Genomic DNA, 23,233 nt, shown 5'->3' with positions numbered 1-23,233 from the left:
GGGGCAGGAGCCTGCCGGAAACAGGAATGGGAGAGGGTTTGCGTCCCCAGGGGCCTGAGGAGCCTGCCCGGCTCTGGGAATTGTGGTCGGGAATTGCTGTCCACTGGGCTGAATCTCACTTCCCTGACCCTCGCCCCCATCTCACCCTGGAGCCCTGGTCTCCTGAAAGAGCCCCCAGCCCCTCCTTCTCTCTGAACCCCTCTCCCCCTGGCTGAGCCCCTGTCCTCCCTGAGCCCCCTCCTCCTCCCCAGCTCCCTTCCTTTCCCTATTCACAAACCCTAGCCGGTAAAGTAGTAGTATCTCTCTCATGCCTGACTTTTTACTTGAATGAGTTCACTTAATCCTCAGGGAGGACACTGAGGCTCAGAGAGGTCAGGCAGCTTGCCCAAGGAAGACACAGCTAGACCAGGGAAGGCTGAATTTGAACCTAGGTGGCCTGGGTCCTATGACGGTTGTTAGAAAGCAACTCCTTCTAGTCTTGAAGGTTATTGGCAAGGAGGATCCACCCCCAGCTAGAGGGAATGACCCTTCCCACCTACCGTTTAAAGGGCAGCCACTGAGGAGGGAGGGTCTCAAGGCAGCCCAATAAAGCAGCAGACTGACTCCGAAGATGAACAGAGGTCATTAGAGCTGGATTTTCCTAAAGTCAAATTAACTCAGAGTTAAGAATGGTCTGAAATCACATTCATCTAATAGCCACCTGTGTGGGGTTCTTACTATGCACCGAGATTCCAGCATTGAGGGTAGAAGGATGGACGAAATAGCCTTCACCTGCTGCCCAACTTCCTGCTCTGCATTCATGCAACACATGTTCATAGAGTACCTACTGTGTGTCAGGCACTGTGCTGGGCACTGAAGATGCAGCAGTAAGCAGAACCTCTGCCCTCGGTTGCTGACATTCTGGGGGAAAGACACCAGATCAACAGATAAACAAAAGAAAAAATATATCCGGTAGTGAGGGAGTGGACCATTTTGCTATCTGGGGGGAGGCATTCCAGGCAGGGGGAACAGTGAGTGAAGAGGCCCTGAGGTAGGACCATGTGTGAAGAGCAAGGTGAGCAGGGAGCCTGTGGTCCTTCTGGCTGGTTAGTGCTGCCACCAGCCACTGGGTTTAAAATGTCTCTGTTTCTGCTGGTGTGTCTCTGTATTTAAAAACCTATCATCTCTAGGACAAAGCGAAACACCTTGAGTTGATGTTCCAGGTCCATCATGGTGCCCCACCTCGCCTTCTGTCATTGCTTTCACCACACCCTGACTCAACAGCAGCAACAATAGTAATACCGCTCTTTTACTGAGCACTCACTAGGGGCGGGGCCAAGTGCCAAACACTTCACCGGCATCTCATTTAATCCTCAAGCCACCCTATGAAGTCGGTGTTGCTATTTAGCAGATGCAGAAACCAAGGTTGGCGCCCAAAGTGGTCAGCTAGTGAGTGGTGGGGCGGAGATCTGAATCCAGGCAGCCTGGCTGTGGACCCCATCTTCATTACTATGACTCTGCCCTCCAGAAAAATGAAGAGATTGCCTGACACAATCGAGACCTTTGCTTAGATGTAATTATTACTCTTGTATTTAATAGTATGAAATTCTTCATGCCCCATTGTTGAAGTGTCAGAACTGGGTGGCTGCTAGCATATGAGGACAGAAGATGGCGAGCATGAAGGTACACCCCCTGACAGGCACACATGAGGGTTGGTGCTCCTAGCCTCTGGTCAACACTGGCTGGATTTCCAGCTCTGTGCTGGTTGCAGTGAGGGGTGGTTTCTCTCTCTTTCTGAGCCTCAGTTTCCCCCAAGTACATAGCAAGGGGTGAACAGTCTGAGCTACTTGACCTCTTTCATAACACAACCCTCCTTTGACAATTTAATGAAAGATACAAACCCTAGAAAAATGCATAAATGTGGAAAAAAATTGCATACACTTCCCTGGTGGGGAGGGGCAGTCTGTGAAATCCAAAAACTCCAGATAGAGGTGTTGGGAGGCAGTGAGGGGCACTGTTTAGGCTCTGGGGGCAGAGTCACAGGTTCAGAGCCTGGCTCTCCATGCACTAGTTCTGTGACCTTGTTATAGACCCTCAGTCTTAACAGTAAAATAGATAATCATACTCATCTCACAGGCTGTTGTGAGAACCAATGGAGGCTGCAGGAAAGGCTTTAGCCAGGCCCAGTACTGTGGTGAATGGTCAGGAAAAGGGGACTCCCTACATTTAAGGAAATATTTCTCCAAGTGTGACTCGTGGACCACCTGGATCAGAATTCCATGGGAAAACTTGCTGAAATGCTTGTACCTTGGCTTCTTGCCCAGAAAATCTGATTCTGCAGGTCTGGCATGGAGGCTAGGAGTGTGCGTTTTGTTTGTTTGTTTGTTTTTTTAACTTTTTATTGATTTATAATCATTTTACAGGAGTGTGCGTTTTAAATCAGTCTCTGCCTCCCAGTTCTGCTGGTAGCTTGTTTGAGAAGGACTATGCCTTTCCAACCTCTGTAGTCCAGGACTTGGAAAGAGACTAAGTTTCCAGTCGGCTAGGAAGAGCAGAAAACAGGTGCAGGGGTGGGGCAAATGGCGCCTCTGCCTGCCCACAGGGACTCCCCTCCAGGGACAGGCAGAACCCGGGCTACCCAACCCCTTACCCGCCAGTGGTTCTTGGCGTCCCACAGTGCTGCTTCCTACGCAAGGCCCCACGCCCTCCAGGCCATTTGACATGGGGAGGGGCGAAAGGAAAGGGCCCCCGGGGATAAGGAGCGGAAAAGAAAGCGAAACTGTCAGTCCAGACTTTCGCTTTCGCCACCTCCGCGCGCCATCCAGGTGGCCCCGCGATCCCCTGTCGCCCTGGGGTCCGGTCGCCGGGTGGCCCAGACCTGTTTCCTCCACCCCCACCCCACCGCGTCCCCGATGGCCTGCGACCCCTGGCGGAGGGACGAAGGGAAGGTCCCCGACAGCAGGCGGCCCATGGCGGGGGCCGGGGGTCCCCTGCGCCTCCGCGACTGGCTGGTGGCGCAGATTGAGAGCGGGCGCTACGCCGGGCTGCGCTGGGAGGACGCGGGCAAGACCCTCTTCCGCATCCCCTGGAAGCACGCAGCCAAGCAGGGCTACCGGGCGCAGAAGGACGCGGCGCTCTTCAGGGTAAGGGGGCGGGGGCCGAGGGTCGCCGGCCCGGGTCCCAAAGGGCTCTGCTTGCGCACGGTCGCAGCGCTCCGACCGACCGACCGACAGACGACCGACGCCCTGTCACCTCAGCCCCTCGCTCAGCTCTTAACCTCAGTCGTCTCTAGGTCGAGGGTAGAATTCTCCTTAAGGGAGACCCTCCCAGACCCTCTTAAAACAGATCAGCCAGGACTGCATGACCTGCACCATCCCCACCCCACAGGGAACTACTCCTCCCTTCTCTCTGGGGAAATTAGACCCAGCCACCGCCACCGCTGGGAATTCCCTCCACTTCTCAGCTCGAAACTGCCAACCTCTCGAGGCTTGGGGACATTGTCTGTGCTTCCCAACACCAGCCCTTCTCAGGGACTTCCTCCAGGAATACCCCAATCACCATTAACTTTCTCCAGACTGGCTCTTTCCCAACAAGATTTAAACTCAGGAATGTCTCCCAAGAGCAATAAGCAACCAACTGCATACCAGGCCACCGCCACCATCCCAAACACCGTGGCTGCCTCCAGCTCCACTACTCTGGCCTCCCCTCTCTCTTCCCAGGGTGAAGCACCTAGAAAAGGTCTTCTGGTCATCAACTCCCTCACTCATAGCCCCCTAGTTGCTCCTCCTCACCCCCACCCCCCAACAGTCTGGTTTCTCTCCCTCCTGCTAATGCCTCTAATTGCCAAGTCCAAGGATGCCATCACTGTCATCTTCTCCGACCCCTGGGTGAGTCTGTCTAGTGGACCCTCCCTCCTCCTTGAAACGCTCTCACCTGGTTCCCAGAATCTCTGTCTCCCCACCCACTCCAACCCTGACCTGTTTTCCTCCTACCTTCCTGGTCCCTACTTCTCAGCCTCCATCCCCTCTCCTCCTCTTTTGGGGCTCTATGCAATCACTCCTGGACCTCCTCCCTCATATTTCACTCTCTCCTTCCACAGCCTCAGCATGGAGCCCAATAGTTCCGACCCTTCTCTCCAAACCTCAGGCCTGCTAGTCTAAGTCTAGTGACCCCAGACCTCTCAAATTCAGCACCTCCTCCATACCACACTCGTTGGCTCCCCTCTACACACGGCTGCGTTTCCCAAAATGGGAGATGGCAGTGACTGCCACCCAGACCCTAGAGCCAGGCACCTGAACCTTAGCTACTCCCTTCTCTTCCAATCTTATTCTAATCCATTACCGAGGCCTGCTAGGCTTTTCCTCTTCTGTCCATCCACCTGGACCCATTCCCACCATCTCTTACCAGAACAATGAGTTTCCTGCTTCCCCTATCCCTCAGCTCTCCCCTCAGACCTCCGGAGGGTTCTTTCTAAATGTAAATCCTGCCTTGGCACTCCCCTACTCCAAATCCTTCCATGGCTTCCCATTGCTCTTGTGAGAAAGTCCCAACACGTTACCATGACCTCAAAGCCCTACATGAACTGCTCTTCCCTGGCCTCTCGCCATCTCTCTCGACTCCCTCCCCAACTATAGAACTGACCAGACAGTTCTTTCAGTTTCTAAATGCTTCGTGTCTCTCTCACCATGAGACTTTTGTACCGTCCATTCACCCTGCCCGGAACACCCTCTCTCCTCCACCTTCACTGGTCAACTTCCATCATGCTCAGCTTAAACTTCTCAAGACAGCCTTCCCTGATGCATTCACTTGTTCAATGCATTTATGAAGCTCTAACTTAGTGCTTCTCCCCAAGTCATCCCTAATTCCTTCTGCTTTCTCCATTGGAACAACTTTTCCTATGAATTATGAGTGCTTTGTATGAGTCTTTCTCCTCCAGCTCCCTGGGGGTGGTGACCCTGAGCACAGAGCCCGGCCCACAGAAGGAGCTCAAAAAGTATTGAAGAGGTGGTTACCTGGCCTGTCCTTTAAGTTCAGAAGTGGGAGATTCTGGGGGCTGGTCCTCCTTGTCTCTCTTTGGGGATGCTTTGATTCATCCCTCAACCCACCACTGACACATACGTGTGACGCCCTGGCCTTCCAGGACATTCATGATCCAGCTTCAACCTGTCTCTTCTTCCTTAATTCCTCTTCTCCTTCCTCCACCATATTCAGTTAATCCTCATTATTCACAGATTCCACATTTGCAAATTTGCTTACTCGCTAAAATTATTTATAATCTCCAAATCAATACTCAAGGCACTTTTGCAGCCATTCACAGTCATGTGCAGAATGGCAAAAAAGATGAGTCATCAACGTACACATTCTGACCTGAGATTGAACAAGGCGACAACTCTAGTTTCAGCTCTTCTACTGTAAATGGATGTCCTTTTGCAGCCTCTTTAGTGCCTTGTTTTTAATATTTTTGTGCTTTTTGTTGGTGATTCCACTGTTTAAAGTGGCCCCCAAGCCTATACAGTGCTGTAGTGCTGTCCACTGTTCTAAACACAAGAAGGCTGTGATGTGCCTTTCAGAGAAAATCCGCATGTCAGAGAAGTTTCTTTCAGATGTGAGTTATAGTGCTGCTGGCCATCAGTTCACTGTTAATGAATCAACAGTTTACATTAAATAAGGTGTCCTTAAACAGAAACACACATACAAGGATGTGTATTGATCAGCTGATAAAAATGGTGTGACCAGAGCCTCGCAGGAACCTAGCCTTGTATGTCCCCTAAGAGCAATGGTTCAGGGTTCGCTAACTCAGTGTTTGTGTCAATTTTATAGAACACAACTACCATGAATAACAAGAATCAACTATACATGTACCCTCACACACACACCAGCTCCAGCCACACCAGGCTGCTCACTGTCTCCTGAATGCACCATGCTCTTCCATGCCTTTGCTCAAGCTGTTCCCCTGTCAAGAACATCACTCCACCTGGCAACTTCCTACTCATCCTTCGAGAGCCAGTTTGATTTATTCCACAAATATTTATTGAGCATCTCCTGTGTGCCAAGTGCCACTCTAAGTGCTTGGGGACATAGCAGTGTCTCCAAAGATCCCTCTCTCATCGAGGTGACAGCACCCTGTGCCTTGAGTCCAGGTTACCTTTGAGTTAGAGCATCCTTAATACAGTGAATAAGTACTGCAATAAATGAGCACTGACTGTATGCCAGGTACCATGCTAAGCACAAAACACCACTCACCTTACACCCACCACAACCATGTGAGGTTAAGTATTATCAGCACAGTTTACAGACAACAAAATCAAGCCTTAAAGGTCTCACCACTTAAGTGGCACCAATATAGGATCTGTGGCTTTTCTGTTCAGTGTCCTGGGATCTCTGAGGGCAATAACTGAATGTGATTTATCAGTTAAATCCCCGCCAGCCCTGAATGTGATCAATGCGAGCAATACATCTCCAATTGTCCTCCCCTTTGACTACTCTGCTCCAGGCACACTGGACTTCCTTGAACCTATCCCACCTCAGGACCTTTGCACTTGCTGTTCCTTCTACCCAGAACAGCCTTCTCCCAGCTCTTTGTTGGACTCCATCCTTCTTTTCAATCAGACTTCAGCCCAAATGCCACTTCCTCCAAGAGGCCTTTTCTGATCACCCTCTGTAAAGCAGCCCCTCATATTTCTTATTTATGTATTTAGTCCTGCTACCACAACAGTTATTCTAATGTACTTAATGAATACCTTTGGTTTGTATGTTTTCTTGCAAAGTGGGCCATTGCTGTTTTGTGCGTATTTTTACCCTATAAGCATCATATTGTGTGATAGACTCATTCTGTGTCTTACTTTTATTTCACTCAGGGTCACGCTCTGCAAATCTACTCTTCTTCCCTGTCCATCTAAGTTGTTGCTCCTGGATGCTTCTAGATATTGCATAGACTCTATATTGGGCATCTATTACATGCACACCCCTATCTACTTTCCCAGGGACGGACACAGTTTGCTTTCCAGACCACAAATAACATCTTCTTGCCCCGGTCCCTTCCTAAGCCTCTGTGAGAATTCCTTTGTTACTGGAATCTCTGCTCCCAAGGGATGCTTATACTTATTTGGACGAGGCATGCCAGATTACCATCCAGAAGCTCTGCACCCATTCCACCCGTACCCACCAACAGTGTCCACATCCCAACTGGTTTATCCAACTGGCTAAAATTTGTAAGCTTCCAGGTGATGTCTCATATTTTTATTTCTCTGGCATTAATGAGTTTCCGCACCTCCTCCTATGCTCAACAGCTCCTGGTTTCCTCTAAACTACCCATTCTTGTCCTTTGATAAGAATTTTTTCTTTAGGGGATGCTCCCTGTTTCTTGTGGATTTGCAGAAGTTCCTGTATGTTCTAGATCTTAGCCCCTTGCTGGTTTCAGCCATTGCAGTTTTTCCTGCCTTATGGTTCATGCCTTTGAAGTTTTGTTTAAGAAGCATTCTCTGCCCCCTAGGTTTTCTCCTACATTATCTTCTATTACGTTTACGGTTTTACCTCTTACTTTTGTTTTTTTTTAAGCAACTGGAGTCCACTTTGTATGTAGCAGTAGTTAGGGATTTCGTTTTATGGCTCTCCAGGGAGCAAATCCCTGCCATCATTCTATAGTCCCTCGTCCTATTTATTTTTTATTTATCACAACCCATAATTTGAAACAGAATTATGTCCTATTAACTGTTTGCAGTGTCCTCTCCCATTAGACTTGAGCTCCTTGAAAGCAGGGACCATGTCGGTCTGGTTCCCCATTCAGTCCCTACCTTAGGCCTGGTCCATAGCAGGAGCTCAAGGAATATGTGTTGGCTGAAGGGAGGAAGGAAGAGAAGGAAGGATAGAGAGGTGGAGGGGTGGGGGGCAGAGGGGCAGAGGGGCAGAGGGAGGGAGAGGGGTAGGAGGCAAGGCAGCCCTCATCCCTTTGCATGGCATCAGCCCCCTCTCCCAGGCTCTTCCTCCCCAAATGCCCCTGCTCACTCCCAGGCCTGGGCCATATACAAGGGCAAGCACCTGGAGGGCATTGACAAGGAGGACCCCTCCACCTGGAAGACGCGGCTCCGCTGTGCCCTCAACAAGAGTGCCGACTTCTGTGAGGTGCGTGAGCGCAGCCAGCTGGACATCTCCAACCCCTACAAGGTCTACCGGCTCATGTCCAGTGGTGCCAATGGCCCAGGTACTATCCTTCCCCTGGAGGTAGTAGCTGAGGCTCTCTGGGCAATAAGGACCTCACTTTGCCCATCTCTAAAATGGGAAATGGTGGGCTTTATTGGGCTTAAACCCATGGGCTGGAAACAAAGAAGGACCCTTAAACCACCCAGTTTATCTCCCTATTCAAAAAGGAGGAAACTGAGGCCCAGAGAGGGAAGCCTTGCCTGAGATCATGTAGTGAGCTAGGGTACTCTTGCCTGGGGTCATTATCTCAGACAAGATTGACGGGGTTCCCCCTGGGGCCCAGGAAACAAGCAGCTATTTCTTATCCCACCCAGTTACCAGGGCTTGTGCTTCCCATAAAGAGGAAGACATTCTCCAGAGCCAGCAAAAGCCCCCTGGAGAAGTGACAGAGCCGGCCTGCAGGACAAACCAGGTCAGTGTCTTCCAGCCCCTGCAGCCTTGCCAGCCCAGCCACCTTGCACCCAAACCGCCCCCTATGATCTCCAGCACCCTCATCTCATCCCTCCGTCAGCTCCTGCCCAGCCTTGTCCCTCTATCAGCTCTACCTCCTACCGCTACGCTACCTCTGCCATCATTTTCAGCTCCTTCATTCTAATCTCCTTGCCTCCATCATTTCTATCTCATCACCTCTATCATCTTCATCTCTATCGCTCTGTCTGCATCAATCCTATTTTCTCACAATTCACCCTCTCTCCCCTGTCATCCCTGGGTCCATCACTCTGTCCCCACTCACCCACTCAGATCCAGTCCCCTCACTGTATCCCCTTCACCTTCATCACCTCTAGCTCTCTCACCATTGCTATCACGCCATCACCTCTATCTCCATCACTGTCTGTATCACTCCACTATCTCCACTCCATCACCTATCCCCATTCACTCATGGTTCATTGCTCTGTTCCCATCCCCCCATCAGCCTAGTTCATCCCACTGTCCCTACTACCCCCGCCATCACTCTGTCCCCACCTCTCTAACACCTCTGTCTCCTCGTTCACTCCTAGTGCTTTGCTCCCTATCACAATGAGCTTCATCTCTGACGCCATCACCCCCCACAACTCTCTCTGTGCCTTCACGGGGGAAAAGATCTTGAGCTCTGAAACCTTCAAGTCCCTATCAACCCCAGCTGGCCTTCAGTCTGCCCAGACCTCCCTCTGCCCCAGTGCAGACTGTCTGGGAACTCCCATGGCCCACAGGTATCCTCTCCCACCCTCACAGACCCTTTCTCCTGATGCTCAGGATGGCTCCAGATTAGCAACAGAGGATAAGAACGAGAAGCGGCCCCCCAGGCTGGCCCAGCAGGGCTCCCTGCCGCCAGCTGCCCTGCTCTCAGGCCCCTTGGCTGACCACAGTAAGGACTGGGTCTCCTCACCCACCCCTGCCTCCTCCCCGGTCTCTTCTGGGACCTTGATCTAGGGGTCGAGGGACCCAGGGTGAGGTGATGTCTTACTGCTTCCCTTCCTTCCCCAGGGTACCAGGCCCAGGAACCTGCACACCCTTGGGACCCCTTACCCTCTGACGACTTCAGCAACCCTGGTAAGGAATCTGAAGGCCCTCTCCTCTGACCACCATGCAGAACTGGGGAGGGCCCAGGGTTGGGGCCAGATAGCCTCTGTCTCCCACCCTGCCCAAACTCCAGATAACAACACCAGCTAACCTTTGTTGAGGGCTTAGCTTATGCCAGGCATCCTTCTAAGTTTTGCACATAGCCCTGTGAGATATACTGCCATTATCCCCATTTTAGAGTTGCAGAAACCAGACACAGAGGTTAAGAACCCTGCCCAAGATTACGCAGTTAATAATCCTGAGTAAGTTATCAGCAGGTCACAGCTCCTAAGTGGCAGTGAGAGATTAGACCCCAGAAGCCTGGCTGCAGAGCCACAGCCCTAACCATTGAGCATTTTGCTGGCTCTTTATCTGGGAGGCTGCTGTTTGTTGTTGCTGTTGCCATTGTTACTTTTTTTTTTTAATTTCTATCAGTATTAAAATATTTGCTGGGAAGAAGCTCCTACAGTCCCAAAAGTTGGAGCCTCAGTGTCATGTGTCATGCCCCCATTGTACCGATGGCCCCAGACCCTATGCTTTTGAAGCTCAACTACCAGTCCGTTTATACTGGAAGTTGCTGTTGTTTACTACCATCACCACCACCACTACTAGTAGTAGTAGTAGTATCGCTTCTCCGAAGGGAGCGCCACAAATTCCCTAGGTGGGTGCCCGGCCCCGTCGTGGGGGAGGGGAGCAGGCGCCACCAACGCCAGGCGCGCTCCCCCTCCCCTTCCCGCAGATTGCTGGCTGCACGTGCGGCTCTTCTACGGCGCGGAGCTGGTGCGTGAAGCCACGGCGCGCACGGCTGAGGGCTGCCGCCTGAGCCCGCGCGCAGCCGCCGCGGCCGCCGAGCGCCTGCTGGGGCCGCCGCCGCGCGTCGCGCAGGTTCGCTTCCCGGAGCCGCCGCCCGAAGCCCGAGTGCTGCAGCGCCTGCTGCCCCACCTGGAGCGCGGCGTGCTGCTGTGGGTGGCGCCCGAGGGCGTCTTCGCCAAGCGCCTGTGCCAGGGCCGCGTGTACTGGCGCGGCCCGCTCGCCCCGCACCGAGCGCGGCCCAACAAACTGGAACGCGAGCACACCTGCCAGCTGCTCGACACGCGCCGCTTCCTCGCGGGTAAGAGCGCGACTGCGGGGTGGCTGGCGGCGCCGGGAAGAGTGGCCGGGCACAGGGGTGGGCAAAGGGACGCGGACAGAGGATAGTGGCCACAGAGTGATGGGCTTGAGGATGCTGGGCATGAGGTGGGCATGAGAACAAAGGACATGACACAGAAGCACTGGGAGTGGGAGTGAATATGGGCATCAGGAGGGCTGGGTACAGATATGGACTTCGGGGTATGGGAGGTGTAGGCACGGGGCAGGCTTGGGGTATGGGGTGTGGAGCATAAGCATAGGACTTGGGCACGTGTGTTGTAATAGGGCCTTAAGCATAGCATGGGCATCAGAGGCACTGGGCACAAGATAGGCATAGGTGAATGGCAGTGGGCATGGGATGGGCATAAAGGCGTGGTAGTGAGCATAGGGGCTTGAGGCATGGAGTATGAGGGCCAGAAGTGGGAGCAGATGTGGGACATGAGACAGGCACAGGGACGTGAATGTGGGTGTAGGACACAGTCACACAATGGGGATGTGGGCTTACAGGATGTGGGTTCACAGGACATGGGCATAGGATGTGAGCACAAGGTAGGCACCAGGTGGGACGCCCCATCTTGGCTCGTAGAACTGCGCGCCCACCTGCAGGATGGTCGCCCAGAGCCTGAGTACCAGATCCGGCTGTGCTTTGGCGAGGAATACCCGGGGCCCCCGGACCAGCCCGAAGAGCGGCTCATCATGGCCCACGTGAGTCACCTCCCACTCCAGCAGAGAGCCACACACTCCAGTTCCCTCTAAATGGCCCCTTGCTTCTCCCTCCAGTCCCAGCTCCGCCCCTGACCTGCCGTACGACCCTCTGATCTGTAAGACCCTGCGTGTAAAATGCATGTGGGGAGGGTCTGTCACTTCCCACCGGAACAGAGGGGGCGGGTAAAGGAGAGGGTGGCTCACTGCCCCACCCCCACCTCCGCAGGTGGAGCCAGTCTTCGCCCGCGAGCTCCTCCTACATTCGAAGCGCCACGGCCAGTTGCCTCAGTGGCGGGTCCCCAGGCCCGCATCCCCGACAGCGTCACTCACCTGCTGATACAGCTGAGTCAACCCTAAGCGGCTGCTTCTTCCTGCCGTACCCTCTAAAGTCAGCCCCCAAAGGGTGCAGACCTCACCTCAGCCATGCCCCAACTGAGCAGGGAACTTGCAGTCTCGCCCCGCCCATCGCCCAGGTAGGTGGGGACAGCGGAAGCCAATCACGGCCCTTCAACTACTTAGCTGCGGAGATGGAGCCCAGAAACTTGGCGCCTAGGCAGACAACGGAGCAGCTGGGCCTGGGACCTCAGGCTTGAGAACCAAACTTGACCTTGAGGTTCTAGAAGCAGCAATTAGGGCAGAAACAAGACTTAAGCTTTTTGTTGAGAGCTTGACATGCCTATAGCGGTTTACCTATAGCATACCTTACCCGCTATTGATCCGTTATAAGGTTTGCTTCAAGCTAGGTTTACCAACAGTTAGATCCTCAGCGTGCTTTAGACTGAGACCAACCAGTAACATAATTGCCTGGCCTCTGAGGGGCTCAGAGTTTCCCACCAGCCACTAGTCTCTCTTCTTTGTGGATGAGTGGGGAGTAGTGAGAGGAGGATCTTCCCAAAACAGAGCACTTGGCCTGAACCCTTGACTTTGGATGTTAACTACAACCACCACCACCAGTGGATACTGTCTTTGGAGAAACTGAGGCAGGCCCCCAAACACAAGCCTATGGCAGAAGCCAAAGTGGGAGCCAAGAGTCCAGCCCCTCCCCAAGCCCCACCAGTCTTTGCAAACTGTAAATTGTAAGGAGTGTTTGGGAATCAGGAGGGAACCCCTCAACCATGAAGGCTATGACCCTACCTTGTCAGTGAAATCACTATTTTCTACCCCAGATATCAGACCTTTTACCTTTTCTGATTTCTGATTTTATAAGAATCGTCTTACAGATGGCAACATAATAAATCTCTTTTAGTGATACATTTTATGAGGGAAACTGTATGATTCAACAAAGGACAGAAGTCAATCCAATCACTGTTAAATTCATTCAACAAATATTTCTTGAGCATCTACTCTGTTTCAGGCAGATGCTGGACACTAGGGATAGAGCAAAACATCATAGTCCTTGCACTCTTGGGGTTCACAGCCTTTTCTCCAGTGGGGGCCCAGAAACTGCCTGTCCTCTACCCCTGCCCCTCTCAGAAGAAGCAGTGTTAAGGAGTTACAGAATCCTGAGTTGAAATCACAGCTTTCTCACTCACTAGCTTGCAAGTCATTTAACTTCCCTGAGCCTCAGATTCCTCAGCTATTCAAAAGAAGCTCTCAAGGCCTCTGATCACAGTTGGTCTGAGAAGTAAATGTTGAAAGCAGCAGGGAAGCTTGCCTGGCATGGAGAGGGGCACACAGTAGGTGCCTGCTGACCTGGTGACATGTGGGTGGGAGAGCATGAAGAGGCTGCCCTGTCCTTCAGAAGGCTTGACTGTCTGTTCTGGGCTTCGCTATACCCTTAGCCCAAGGCTGAAGCTATTGGGGAGCCTCAGCTCAGGGAGACAGTCATCAGCCATGCCCAAACCCCTACTCTGTGCTAGGCTCTCAAAGGGCATTGGATTCTGTGTAAGGGAGCCTGTTGACTCCCCACCATGGCCTGGACAGCTGCAGAGTCATCAGCTCCATTTTAAAGATAGGAAACTGAGGCTCAGCCTGGAATTTGGTTGAGAGCCTCTTGGGAGGGTGGGTATCTCTGTCCAGATGTCTGTCCTCCCCATGCTAGTCACTAGAGGGCGCCAGGGCTCAGCAAACGGGGTTGGGCTGGCCCTCATCACCATCCTAGGGGCTCCAACCAGCCTAGACCCCAGTGCTCGGAGGCCAGGGAATATTGTGACCTCCAGGGCTCTACACTGCAGGGAGGAGAAAGTAGACTATGGGCCTGGGAGGAGGAGAGGAGAAAAGGAGAATTAGGGGTGGGAATTCAAGAAGCCCCTGAGGCTTTTCTCTCAGGGACTCCCAGTTCTCTAGCTCAGGCACAGATTCTTCTCTCCTCTCCCACAAGTGCGTGAATGTGTCTGTGTGTCTGTGTGTCTATCTCCCTCTTTCTGTCTCTGTAGATTTCTTTCTTTTTCTTATTCAGTGATTCTAACTTTTTTCTGGACAGTGTGTATGTGTGGGGCTGGCTCTCTGTGTGTCTCTCTTTTTTCTGTCTCTGCCTCTGTCTTCTCTGTGTGTTCCTGTCTCCCCCTTATTATGTCCCTACCTCTCTTTGTTTCTGTCCCCTTGACTTTTTCACTGTCTCTGCCCATCTCTGCCTCTGTCTCTTTTTGTTTCTGTCTCTGTCTCGCTCAATTTCACATCCTGTCCCTCCTTGGCCACCACCACCCAGCACATATAGGCTGAGGGTCTCAGTCCCTTCCTTCCCATCTCCTCACCCCTGGCAGCTGCTCACAGCTTCCCAGTCCTGGCCTCTCCTGCCCGCCCCTCTTGGGCCCTGAGGGAGGGGGGCCGGGGAGGAAGGGAGGGCAGCCTGGCGGGCCCACCCCTTTTTGCCTTTCCAGGCTGGGAGGCTGGGCCAGTGGCCCTTTTAACCAGCCTGGGCAGGCTGTACCGGACACCGGCCCTGGACACCGTGCCTGGCCCCTGCGGTTCCGGCAGCCGCCAGCCTGGCCAGCCCAGTCAACCCAGTCGGTCAGCATGCAGCAGCAGCCCCCAGCCGGGCCCCTAGCCCCAACAGCCGAGCCGACCAAGCCACCCTACAGCTACATCGCCCTGATTGCCATGGCCATCCAGAGCTCGCCGGGGCAGCGGGCCACGCTCAGCGGTATCTATCGCTACATCATGGGCCGCTTTGCTTTCTACCGCCACAACCGGCCCGGCTGGCAGAACAGCATCCGTCACAACCTGTCACTCAACGAGTGCTTTGTCAAGGTGCCCCGCGATGATCGCAAGCCAGGCAAGGGCAGCTACTGGACGCTGGACCCCGACTGCCACGACATGTTCGAGCACGGCAGCTTCCTGCGCCGACGCCGGCGCTTCACCCGGCGGGCAGGCACCGAGGGCGCCAAGGGCCCTGCCAAGGCACGCCGCGGACCCCTCAGAGCCACCAGCCAGGACCCAGGAGCCCCCGACGCCACAACCGGCAGGCAGTGCACATTCCCGCCGGAGCTGCCGGAGCCCAAGGGCCTAAGCTTTGGGGGTCCAGGGGGGGCCTTGCCATCCAGCATGTGCTCAGCAACCCCTGATGCCAGGCCTCGGCCACCTGCAGAGCCCAAGGAGATGCCCATGCCCAAGCCTGCAGGCCCAGGGGAGCTCCCCATGGCCACCTCGTCTTCCCCGTGCCCAGCATTTGGCTTTCCTGCCAGCTTCTCTGAGGCTGAGGGGTTCAGCAAGACCCCTGCGCCCATCTTGACCTCTGAGGCGGCCATCGGGAGCAGCTACCAGTGCCGGCTGCAGGCACTGAATTTCTGCGTGGGGACTGACCCAGGCCTTGAGCACCTCTTGTCCTCAGCAGCCCCCTCCCCTGCCCCACCCACCCCTCCAGCCTCCCTCCGAGCCCCACTGCCCCTGCCAGCTGACCCCAAAGAACCCTGGGTTGCAGGCAGCTTCCCTGTCCAGGGAGGCTCTAGCTATCCACTGGGGCTGACCCCCTGTCTATACCGGACGCCAGGAATGTTCTTCTTTGAGTGAAGCCAGCCGGCCTCAGGCAGTCCCTGCGGAGCCCCTCCCAACTCCACCCTCCAGGCTGAGCCTGACTCTAGGATCTGGGGAGCGCTCAAAGGAGAAGGCCTGGCGAGGAAGCCAAGATGCGAGTGAACACTCGGCCAGCCCCCAGGACCTCTGGACAGACTTGGGGGTGCGGGGAAGCAGGGCCCCCTTGGGATTTACTCTGTGGCTCTCAGGGCCAATAAAGCCAGTGTGATGATGAGGGTCAGTTTGCTGGATGGTTGGGGGCTGAGGGCTGGAACACCTGGTTCTGTGAAGGGTGAGTGGAGTTGTGGGGTCGTGTGGCAGAGGCGGGGGACCCCGGATGGAAATATCCTACATGAGGCTTTCTCCTGCTGGGGACTTTCTCAGGGAGTTTCCCAGGAAGGCAGAGGAACGGGGGAGCAGGGGACGGGAGAGAGAGAGGAGGAATGCAATCTCACCAGGCAGGGGTGAGGATGGGCTGGGCTGAAGAGCTGAGTCTCCAGCCCGAAACTCTGTGACTCAGAAGCCCCCATTGTGAACAGTCACAATAACTGTGACCATTTGTGCCATTTATTCTGTCTCAGGCTTGTATTTATCCTCTCAGTGAATCCTATGTGCTATAGAATGTTATCCCCATTTTACAGGGGTGGAAACTGATGCCCAAAGACATTGGGCTCCCTAGCTCTGGCTCCAAATGGCCAATAAGTGGCAGAGAAGAAATTAAAACCAGGTCTGTGTGGCTCTGCCCCCCAGCCCCTGACCTGCAGTTTGAGTGCAGATGCAGGGTGGCACAGAGCTGGTGGGGGGCCTCCAGAAGGAGGAGGGCTTTTTTGGAGTCCTGGCATGCCAGGGCTAAAAAGGCATCCCTTACCCCTTGCACAGCCAGGGAACCCAAGACTCAAAGGGCGGACATCACTGCCCTTGTCTGGACTTTGCATATGACCTGAGGCTCAGGTCTCCTAGAGACTCTAAGAAAGCACTTCTCTTGTGTGGGGCAGGGGTGGCTGTGCGGGGTACAGATCAGAAGTGCCTGAGCCCTGACCGTGGCCTTCTCCAGCTGCCCTCTTGGGTGGAAGCAGGAGAAATGGATATATTCATGGCTCCCATCAGAGAAACAGACTTAGGGACCCAAAACCTCACTGTCCCTACACCTCCAACACTAGACTTGCTGAGGCAGATGGCTTTCTTCTGGAACCTCAGTCCCCTCATCTGGATCATGCGTATAGGGAGAGAAGAGAGTGGCCAGGAATACTAGGGGAACCCCATCTCTGGTCTTTGGTGTAGTAGCCTGGAGGGTCTTACGTCCCAACTGGTGACACTCAGGGGACCTGGAGACCCTTTGTGGAGCAAGCAGCCCAGTCTCCTCTAGAGGCCCCCCTCCAGCAGGCAGCCACGCTGGCTTCAGTCTCTGTGGCTCCCTCCTCCCCCAGCAGGTCCCCTGGGGCCTGGGAGGAAGCGAGCCCGGCTGGACAGCCCCAACTGTCTGGTTCCCACAGACTCCAGAGCCGGGATGGAGGGGGGAACCTGCAGGGTGGGGGCTTGCTGCGGCCGGAAGGGTTGGAAAAACGCCTGGCCAGCTGTGGAGACCCTCCCCACTGTGCGTGCCGGACCCCAGCCTGGAACCCAGAACCTGTGGAGCAGTGGGGAGAAGGAGAAGGGGTGTGTCCTGTGGCATTTGGGCTGCCTCACAGCTGAAAGGGGAGGGGAGGGAGTCGTGTGTGTGTGTGTGTGTGTGTGTGTGTGAGAGAGAGAGAGAGAGAGAGAGAGAGAGAGAGAGAGAGAGAGGGAGGGAGGGAGGGAGGGAGGGAGAGAGGGAGAGGGAGAGAGATGAGCGGAGACAAACAGTTACAGAGACAGGGACAAACGGACTGAGAGGGGCGGGGGTTCTCAGCTGGGTCAGGGAAAGAGGCCTCTGCCGGGCACTGTTCCCTGCGGTGCATTCCTGTGGAGACCTGGTGACCCTAGTCCCTTCCCAGCCTGTGTCCTGAGTTAGTGGGAGGATGGGGAGGCTGGCCCAGTGTGGGGAGCCCAAGCCTCTGCATCCTGCCCCACCCACCCCCTGAGGAGGTTTAGCATCTAACTGGGGTGGGGTCTGGGGAAAAGAAAGCTGAGCCCCCCTGCCCACCCTTTGCCATGGGGGCGAGTGAGGAAGAGTCAGCCACACCCAGCAGCACAGACTCAGCTCTCCACGCTCTCTCTGGTCCCATAAAAGAGTCAAGAAGTGAAGACAGGCCCTCAGCCACAGTCCCTAAGCTGAACCCTGGGCTCATAGCCTGCCTTGGACTTGCTGTGTGAGCCTGGACCAGTCCCCATCTTCCTGATTTCACTCCCTTTGCCCTGTGGGAAGTTTGGGGAGGGGGGAGCGGTGAGGGGAATGGGCAGCCTGACTCTTTGAATACAGATCCCAGGGAAGGTCTGACCTGTGGGATAGCCTGGAAGGGATCCCATCCCCAGAGATGCTGGACCAGGAGGCCCAGACACCATGATCTCATGTTGCCCTCCGCTTGCTGCCCAGCCCGGGGCCCCCACCCACTGGGCCTTTTGCCCTCGCATTCTTTCCATGACCAACAGACACCCTCTGGCTCCTGCCTGGCCACCCCCACCTGATGGGGTAGACAGTGCTTAGCAGAGATTCAGAATGCCTAAGCTGGGCTGACCCAGGAGAGCACCTCGGCACAGATGGGGAGACCAAGGCCAGAGAAGGTAAGTGACATGCCCAAGGTCACACAGCAAGGCAGGAGCAGGTCTCCCTCTGCTGCCTCAACTATATAGCTCATAGGGGACAGGGGCCATCCCATCTGACTCTCCTCACTGGAGGCTTGTCTGTCTCCAGGAGGGGATCCCAGCCCCCACTTCTCCTCCTCAGCAGGTTAGAGCCAAAAAGGATGTCGAGTGGCCTTGTAGCATTAAGCTAAATCAAAATCTAAAATGGTAGAATCTGTAGTATTTCAGAATATTCCAGAGTTTTTAATCACAGCAGCTCAGATTCTTGGAATATCAGACTTGAAAGGGCGTCTCCTGCCCAATTTCTGAATCCCCTCCACACCAAGCGGTGCATATCACGTGGGCTTCCAGGAAAGGGGAGCCCGCTGCCTTCAGAGCCGGCCCTTCCCACCCCAGTCTGGCAGCTTGGAAGGGCTGTCAGGAAGTTCTTCACCTGCTGGTCCTTTGGTGTCTGCTCTCTCTGCCTCCAGGGAGGCTACTCCCACCCATAGGGCTGGGCCTTCCTCAGCTGGCTCCTCCACCCTCCACATCTTATCTCCCCGAGCCTCTCCCACCCACCCGCTTCCTTCCCTGGTTTATGGCATTCCGCTGCCCAGCATGCCAAACTCCTTCCCACACCCCAGACAGCGCCTGGGCCAGGGTGGGGAGACCCTCTCCCTCGGAGGGCGGGCACTCTGAGGCCACCACAGTGATGAGGAAGACGAGGGAGTTTCTGCCAACCAGCCTGGCAGGTCGGCCTCCTGGGAGTATACAAACCCAGGAATCCAGGCGTCAGCCAAAGCATCCCCTCCCTACCCAGGCTCCCATCACCCCGAAAAGGCCAGGCTGCCAGAGGCAGTAGGTACAGCAGCTAAGAGCAGGGGATCTGGACCCCAACTGACTAGGCTGAGATCCCAGCTGTCACTTCCTACCTGTGTGACTTTGAGCAAGTTGCTCCCCCTCTCTGTTGCTTCCCTCATCTATAAAATATGGACACTAACAGTCCTGACATCCACAGGGTGGTTGTGAGGATGACGTAAATTAATACTTGTAAAGTACTTAGAACAGGGTCTGGCACATGGAAACTGCAATGTAAGTGTTTAAATTAAATAAATAAATATTTGGGCCCCAGGGGCTTGTCTCCTCAACCTGATTTACTCCCAGGGGGAAGTCCAGCTGCAGCGGTGCTGGGAGGATGCAGGGGGAGGGAAGACCATTATACACGGCATACTTTGGCTTCAATACCTGGCATCTTCACTTCCTTGCTGTGTGAGCTTGAGCAAGTAGATTCACCTCTCTGAGTACTGGTTTCTTCATCTGTAAAATGGGGTAAGGATTTCCACACCCAGAACTGGCATGCAGGAAACCTCATCTTGCATACCACGTGTACGATTCAGTCAACAAGAATGAAATTGGACACCTGAAACTAATATAATAACCTATGTCAACTATTAAAACCTAAAACAGCCCGGCTGGCGGGCCTTGTACCCTCAGTCCAGTCCTCTCTGCCCTTTTTGTTGCACGTGGCAAAACCTCTGTCCCTGCCAGTCCAGGTCCCGGGGTGCCTAATCCCCGTTCCCACTCGGCGGGTAACTAGGTGGTGACTCAGGGAGGCAGCTGGTGGGGCTGAAGGAAGTGGTTCCAGGCTAAAAAAAACCCAGAGACCTATTTCGTCCCACAGTCGGTCAGAAGCCTGCCTGTGGCCCCTGGAAAGGCCAGGGCTGCCTCCTCCAGACCACAGTCCTCAGGGTGCCCTGATCTCTTCTGGGAGACAAACAAGAGTCTGACCCTCTGGCCCTGAGTTAAGGCAATCTGACTCCGTGGTGAGTGTCTCCACCTGGAGGCCTTTGCACGTGCTGTTCCCTTCACCTAGAATGCTCACTCCCCACTAGCTGATTTCTCAGCTCCAGAGCCCGAGTTAAATATCACTTCCTCAGAGAAGCCTCCCCTCAACCCCTGGTCTGATAGAATGCCCCTAGGTTTTTCTCCACCTCTGCACCGTTTGTTTTCTGCACCCAGCACGTGTCGCCATGTGGAATGATGCATTTCTGTGTGTATGCACTTGTTCTTGTGTCTCTGCCTTAGGACACGAGCCTGGTGGTGGGGGCAGGGGCTGGATTCTGCCTTACTCACTTCATCCCCTCCCCTAGCCCGCAGGCCGGCATGTAGCAGGCCCTCAATAAAAGTTTGCTGAGTGGACAACTGGATAAATCCATTTGCCATGGATTAAATCTCAGAGAACCCCCTTGGGGCTCCCTGGCACATGCAGAGCCAAAGGCCAAGTCCTTAGAGGCCTGTGTGATCTGGCTTCGGCCCTCCGCTCCCTCACTTCAAACAGCCGTTGCACCTGCTCATCCTTCTGCTTGGAATGGTCTTCCACAAATACCCACAGGGCTTACTCCCTCTCACCCTTCAGTCTATGTTCAAATGTCCCCAGAGAAGTCTCCCTGACCATCACATCCCCCATCCGCCCCACCAACACCATCTAAATGTATTACTGCCGCCCATCCCCCAGCAGAATGAAGCTCCAGGAGTCCAGGAATTTTGGTCTATTGGCTGCTTTGTGCCCAGCACCCAGGGCAATAAGTAAGGGCTAGAAAACTTGTTGTGGACCAAACAGAAGCTCAGCAGCCCGGGCCAGGTGCTCCACCTGCACATCTCATGTCACTGTTGCCTTGACCCTGGGAGGCAGGTATTATTATCCCATTTTAAAGACAGGAAACTGAGGCTCAGAGAGGGCAACTAAGTAGACATGAACCCTATTCTGCCTGACCTGCACCCAGTCTCTCAGTCATCAGCCTGGAGGTGTGTGATCTCTACAGCTCGCTCCTCTGGTCCCCACAGTCCTCACAGCCCCTCTAGCAGACCAACTTCCACCTGGCCTCCCTGCCTCCAGTCTCCCCCTCCCACTCACCAACATCGCTGGCAGCAGGGATCCTTTTAAACCACAGATCTGACCATGTCTCTCCTTCATTCCAAACCCTTCCATGGCTCCCTATGGCCCCAGTTCAGCCTGGCATTTGAGGGTCCTGCCAACTTCTCCAGACTTATTTCCTGCTCCATCATATGCTAAAGCCCCACTGACAACCTTGTTCTCAGCTCCAAGGCTTTGGCGCTGCCTGGAACACACCCTCTTGCTCCAACTGGAAAAGACCTGCTCCTTACTTGCTCTCAGCTTGGCCATCACTCCCACTGGAGAGGAGAGAATTGGAGCTAGTGTCTTCTTCCACGCCCTTCCAGCTTTACTATGATCCTCCCATCTCTGGGGCTCCAAAGGCTGAGAACTCCCTGAAGGCCGGGACCATGACTAATTCCTCTCCAGACTCAAGGGCCAGGCCCAGAAAAGGGACTCAACACATAGCTGTGAAGTGATTGGATGTGTCTGAGGTCAGGCTGCCGGCTTTGCATCCTGACTCCACTACTTACTGGCTTGGAACCCATGGACTTACCTGTAAACTCCCTGGGCCTCAGTTTCTCTACCTGTGAAATGCTGATAATGAAAATACCCCACTAACAGGGTGGGGATGAAACACATGTATCCCTGGGAACCACATGGTACAGGGCCTGGTGCTCAGTAAATAACACCCATTAGAGTGAAGGAAGAACAGGTGTGTAGCTAGCTGTGCGAGCAGGAGTTGGGTCCAGGTGGGCACATCCTTCAGGACAGCCCTGGCTGCTTCACACCCTCGGGGCAGCCCTGTCACTGGCTGAATCTTTTCCCACAACTGCCCTGTTGGGTCCAAGGTGGCCGGTGGAATTCAAGGCCACTGGACGCCAACAGGAAAAGGCAGCGTCACCAGCCCTGGTGTAATCCAAACCAGATGCGGCCTCAGACCCATGGGGGTGGTCACTGTGGGCCTGGCCAAGGCCCAGCGGCAGGAAATAGTCTTGGAGGAACGCTCTCTGGGCTGGGACCCGTGGGGAGGAACTCTCCTATTGAGGGTGTTAACCCTTCTGAGCCCACAAGGGGGGCCCAGGACGCTGAGCAGGAGAAGCTTGTGGCCCTGGCCCCCTAACACAGAGCACCTTGCAAGGAAGTTAATGTCAGCATCGGGATGGGCACCGTGCAGGGGGAGCCCACAACACAGGCACCGTGGTGGCAGGGCACACCAAGAAGCAAGGTGCAGGGGATGCTCACAGCCTGGTACTCAGGACTTGTAGAACCCCAGATCCAGACCCAGTGCTTCTGGCTCCAGCTGGTAGGCCCAAATGAGCATGGATTTACCCCCTCCACCAGGGCGGCTCCAAGGCTGCTGGGGACGGGAGCTCTGGTGAAGGCCATGGGGCTGGACCCAGGCTTGCAGAGAGGTAAAGACAGTCCCACAGCAGGGGCTGTCACCCCAGCTTTCTCTTGGGTGGGCTCCGAGGCCCCCATCATTTCCCCCTCCATATTATCAAGTCTGTAGCCTTTACTTCCAGGGAGCAGGGGAGGCCCAAAAGGCAACTGATGAATCAAAAAGAGCTTTCTGAGATGTACTCCCAGGAGGGGATAGGAACAGAGGCAGTGATTAGCCCTGTTCCAAGGTTCCGGCGGGCTTCCTTCCCAGGACATGTTAATTTGCTGTGTAGCCTTGGGCAGGCCACTTTCCCTCTCTGAACCTGTTTCCTCACCTGTGAAATAGGGTGAATGAGCACCCTATCGCACCTCTCAAGTGTCACAGTGGCCCTCAGAGTGGCAGAAGACAGTGGGCTGAGGCTGTCATTTGCTTATCTTCAGGGAAGAAACTGAGGCTCGAGCTGGGAGTCGGGAGTCCTGGGTTCTAGTCCCAACTGTTGCTGTCTCTGTTGAGGGGCCTTCTCGCTCTGGCCTCGGTTTCCCCGGCTGGATCCAGGCCCTGTATCTCTGCACTGGCTGGAGCTCATTTCCTTACCCCCCCACGATGGTGGTGACTCATCCCTCATCATCACGCTGTGTGGCCAAGGCTCAGCCTGGGTGGGGGCCAGCAAGGGCGAGAGAACTCAGAGGAAACCACAGGCCTGGCCCAGCTAGCAGGTGGCGGGCGGGCGGGCAGGCAGGCAGGGATCCACAGCC

The 23,233-nt window shown here is 54.6% G+C and overlaps 2 protein-coding genes across 6 annotated transcripts; both read left to right on the top strand.

Moving 5' to 3' along the window:
* Positions 1-2,392: 2,392 nt before the first annotated feature.
* On the top strand, positions 2,393-11,916 carry LOC105073638 (interferon regulatory factor 4). 5 transcript variants are annotated; one of them, XR_012500590.1, is made up of 8 exons: positions 2,393-3,122; positions 7,942-8,179; positions 8,493-8,590; positions 9,391-9,523; positions 9,643-9,708; positions 10,457-10,828; positions 11,452-11,550; positions 11,777-11,916. XR_012500590.1 is itself a non-coding variant. In XM_074347100.1 (8 exons), exons 1-8 carry the CDS (start codon positions 2,892-2,894, stop codon positions 11,885-11,887), a joined length of 1,347 nt encoding a protein of 448 aa, XP_074203201.1. In that variant the 5' UTR covers positions 2,504-2,891; the 3' UTR covers positions 11,888-11,916. The 5 variants fall into 5 exon arrangements, 4 of the variants coding, with proteins under 4 accessions (XP_074203204.1, XP_074203201.1, XP_074203200.1 ...); XM_074347100.1 differs by having other exon boundaries at positions 2,504-3,122; positions 9,412-9,523; positions 11,432-11,550; XM_074347099.1 differs by having other exon boundaries at positions 2,516-3,122; positions 11,432-11,550.
* Positions 11,830-15,736, top strand: FOXS1 (forkhead box S1). The gene is made up of 2 exons (XM_010960887.3): positions 11,830-12,023; positions 14,370-15,736. Exons 1-2 carry the CDS (start codon positions 11,974-11,976, stop codon positions 15,496-15,498), a joined length of 1,179 nt encoding a protein of 392 aa, XP_010959189.2. The 5' UTR covers positions 11,830-11,973; the 3' UTR covers positions 15,499-15,736.
* The last annotated feature ends 7,497 nt before the right edge of the window (positions 15,737-23,233 follow it).

The sequence above is a fragment of the Camelus bactrianus genome, chromosome 19 (genome assembly GCF_048773025.1).
Source record: "Camelus bactrianus isolate YW-2024 breed Bactrian camel chromosome 19, ASM4877302v1, whole genome shotgun sequence".
In the NCBI taxonomy this organism is placed as follows: domain Eukaryota; kingdom Metazoa; phylum Chordata; class Mammalia; order Artiodactyla; family Camelidae; genus Camelus; species Camelus bactrianus.
The sequence above is the reverse complement of the archived record's forward strand: the minus strand, read 5'-3'. Positions and strand labels throughout refer to the sequence as shown.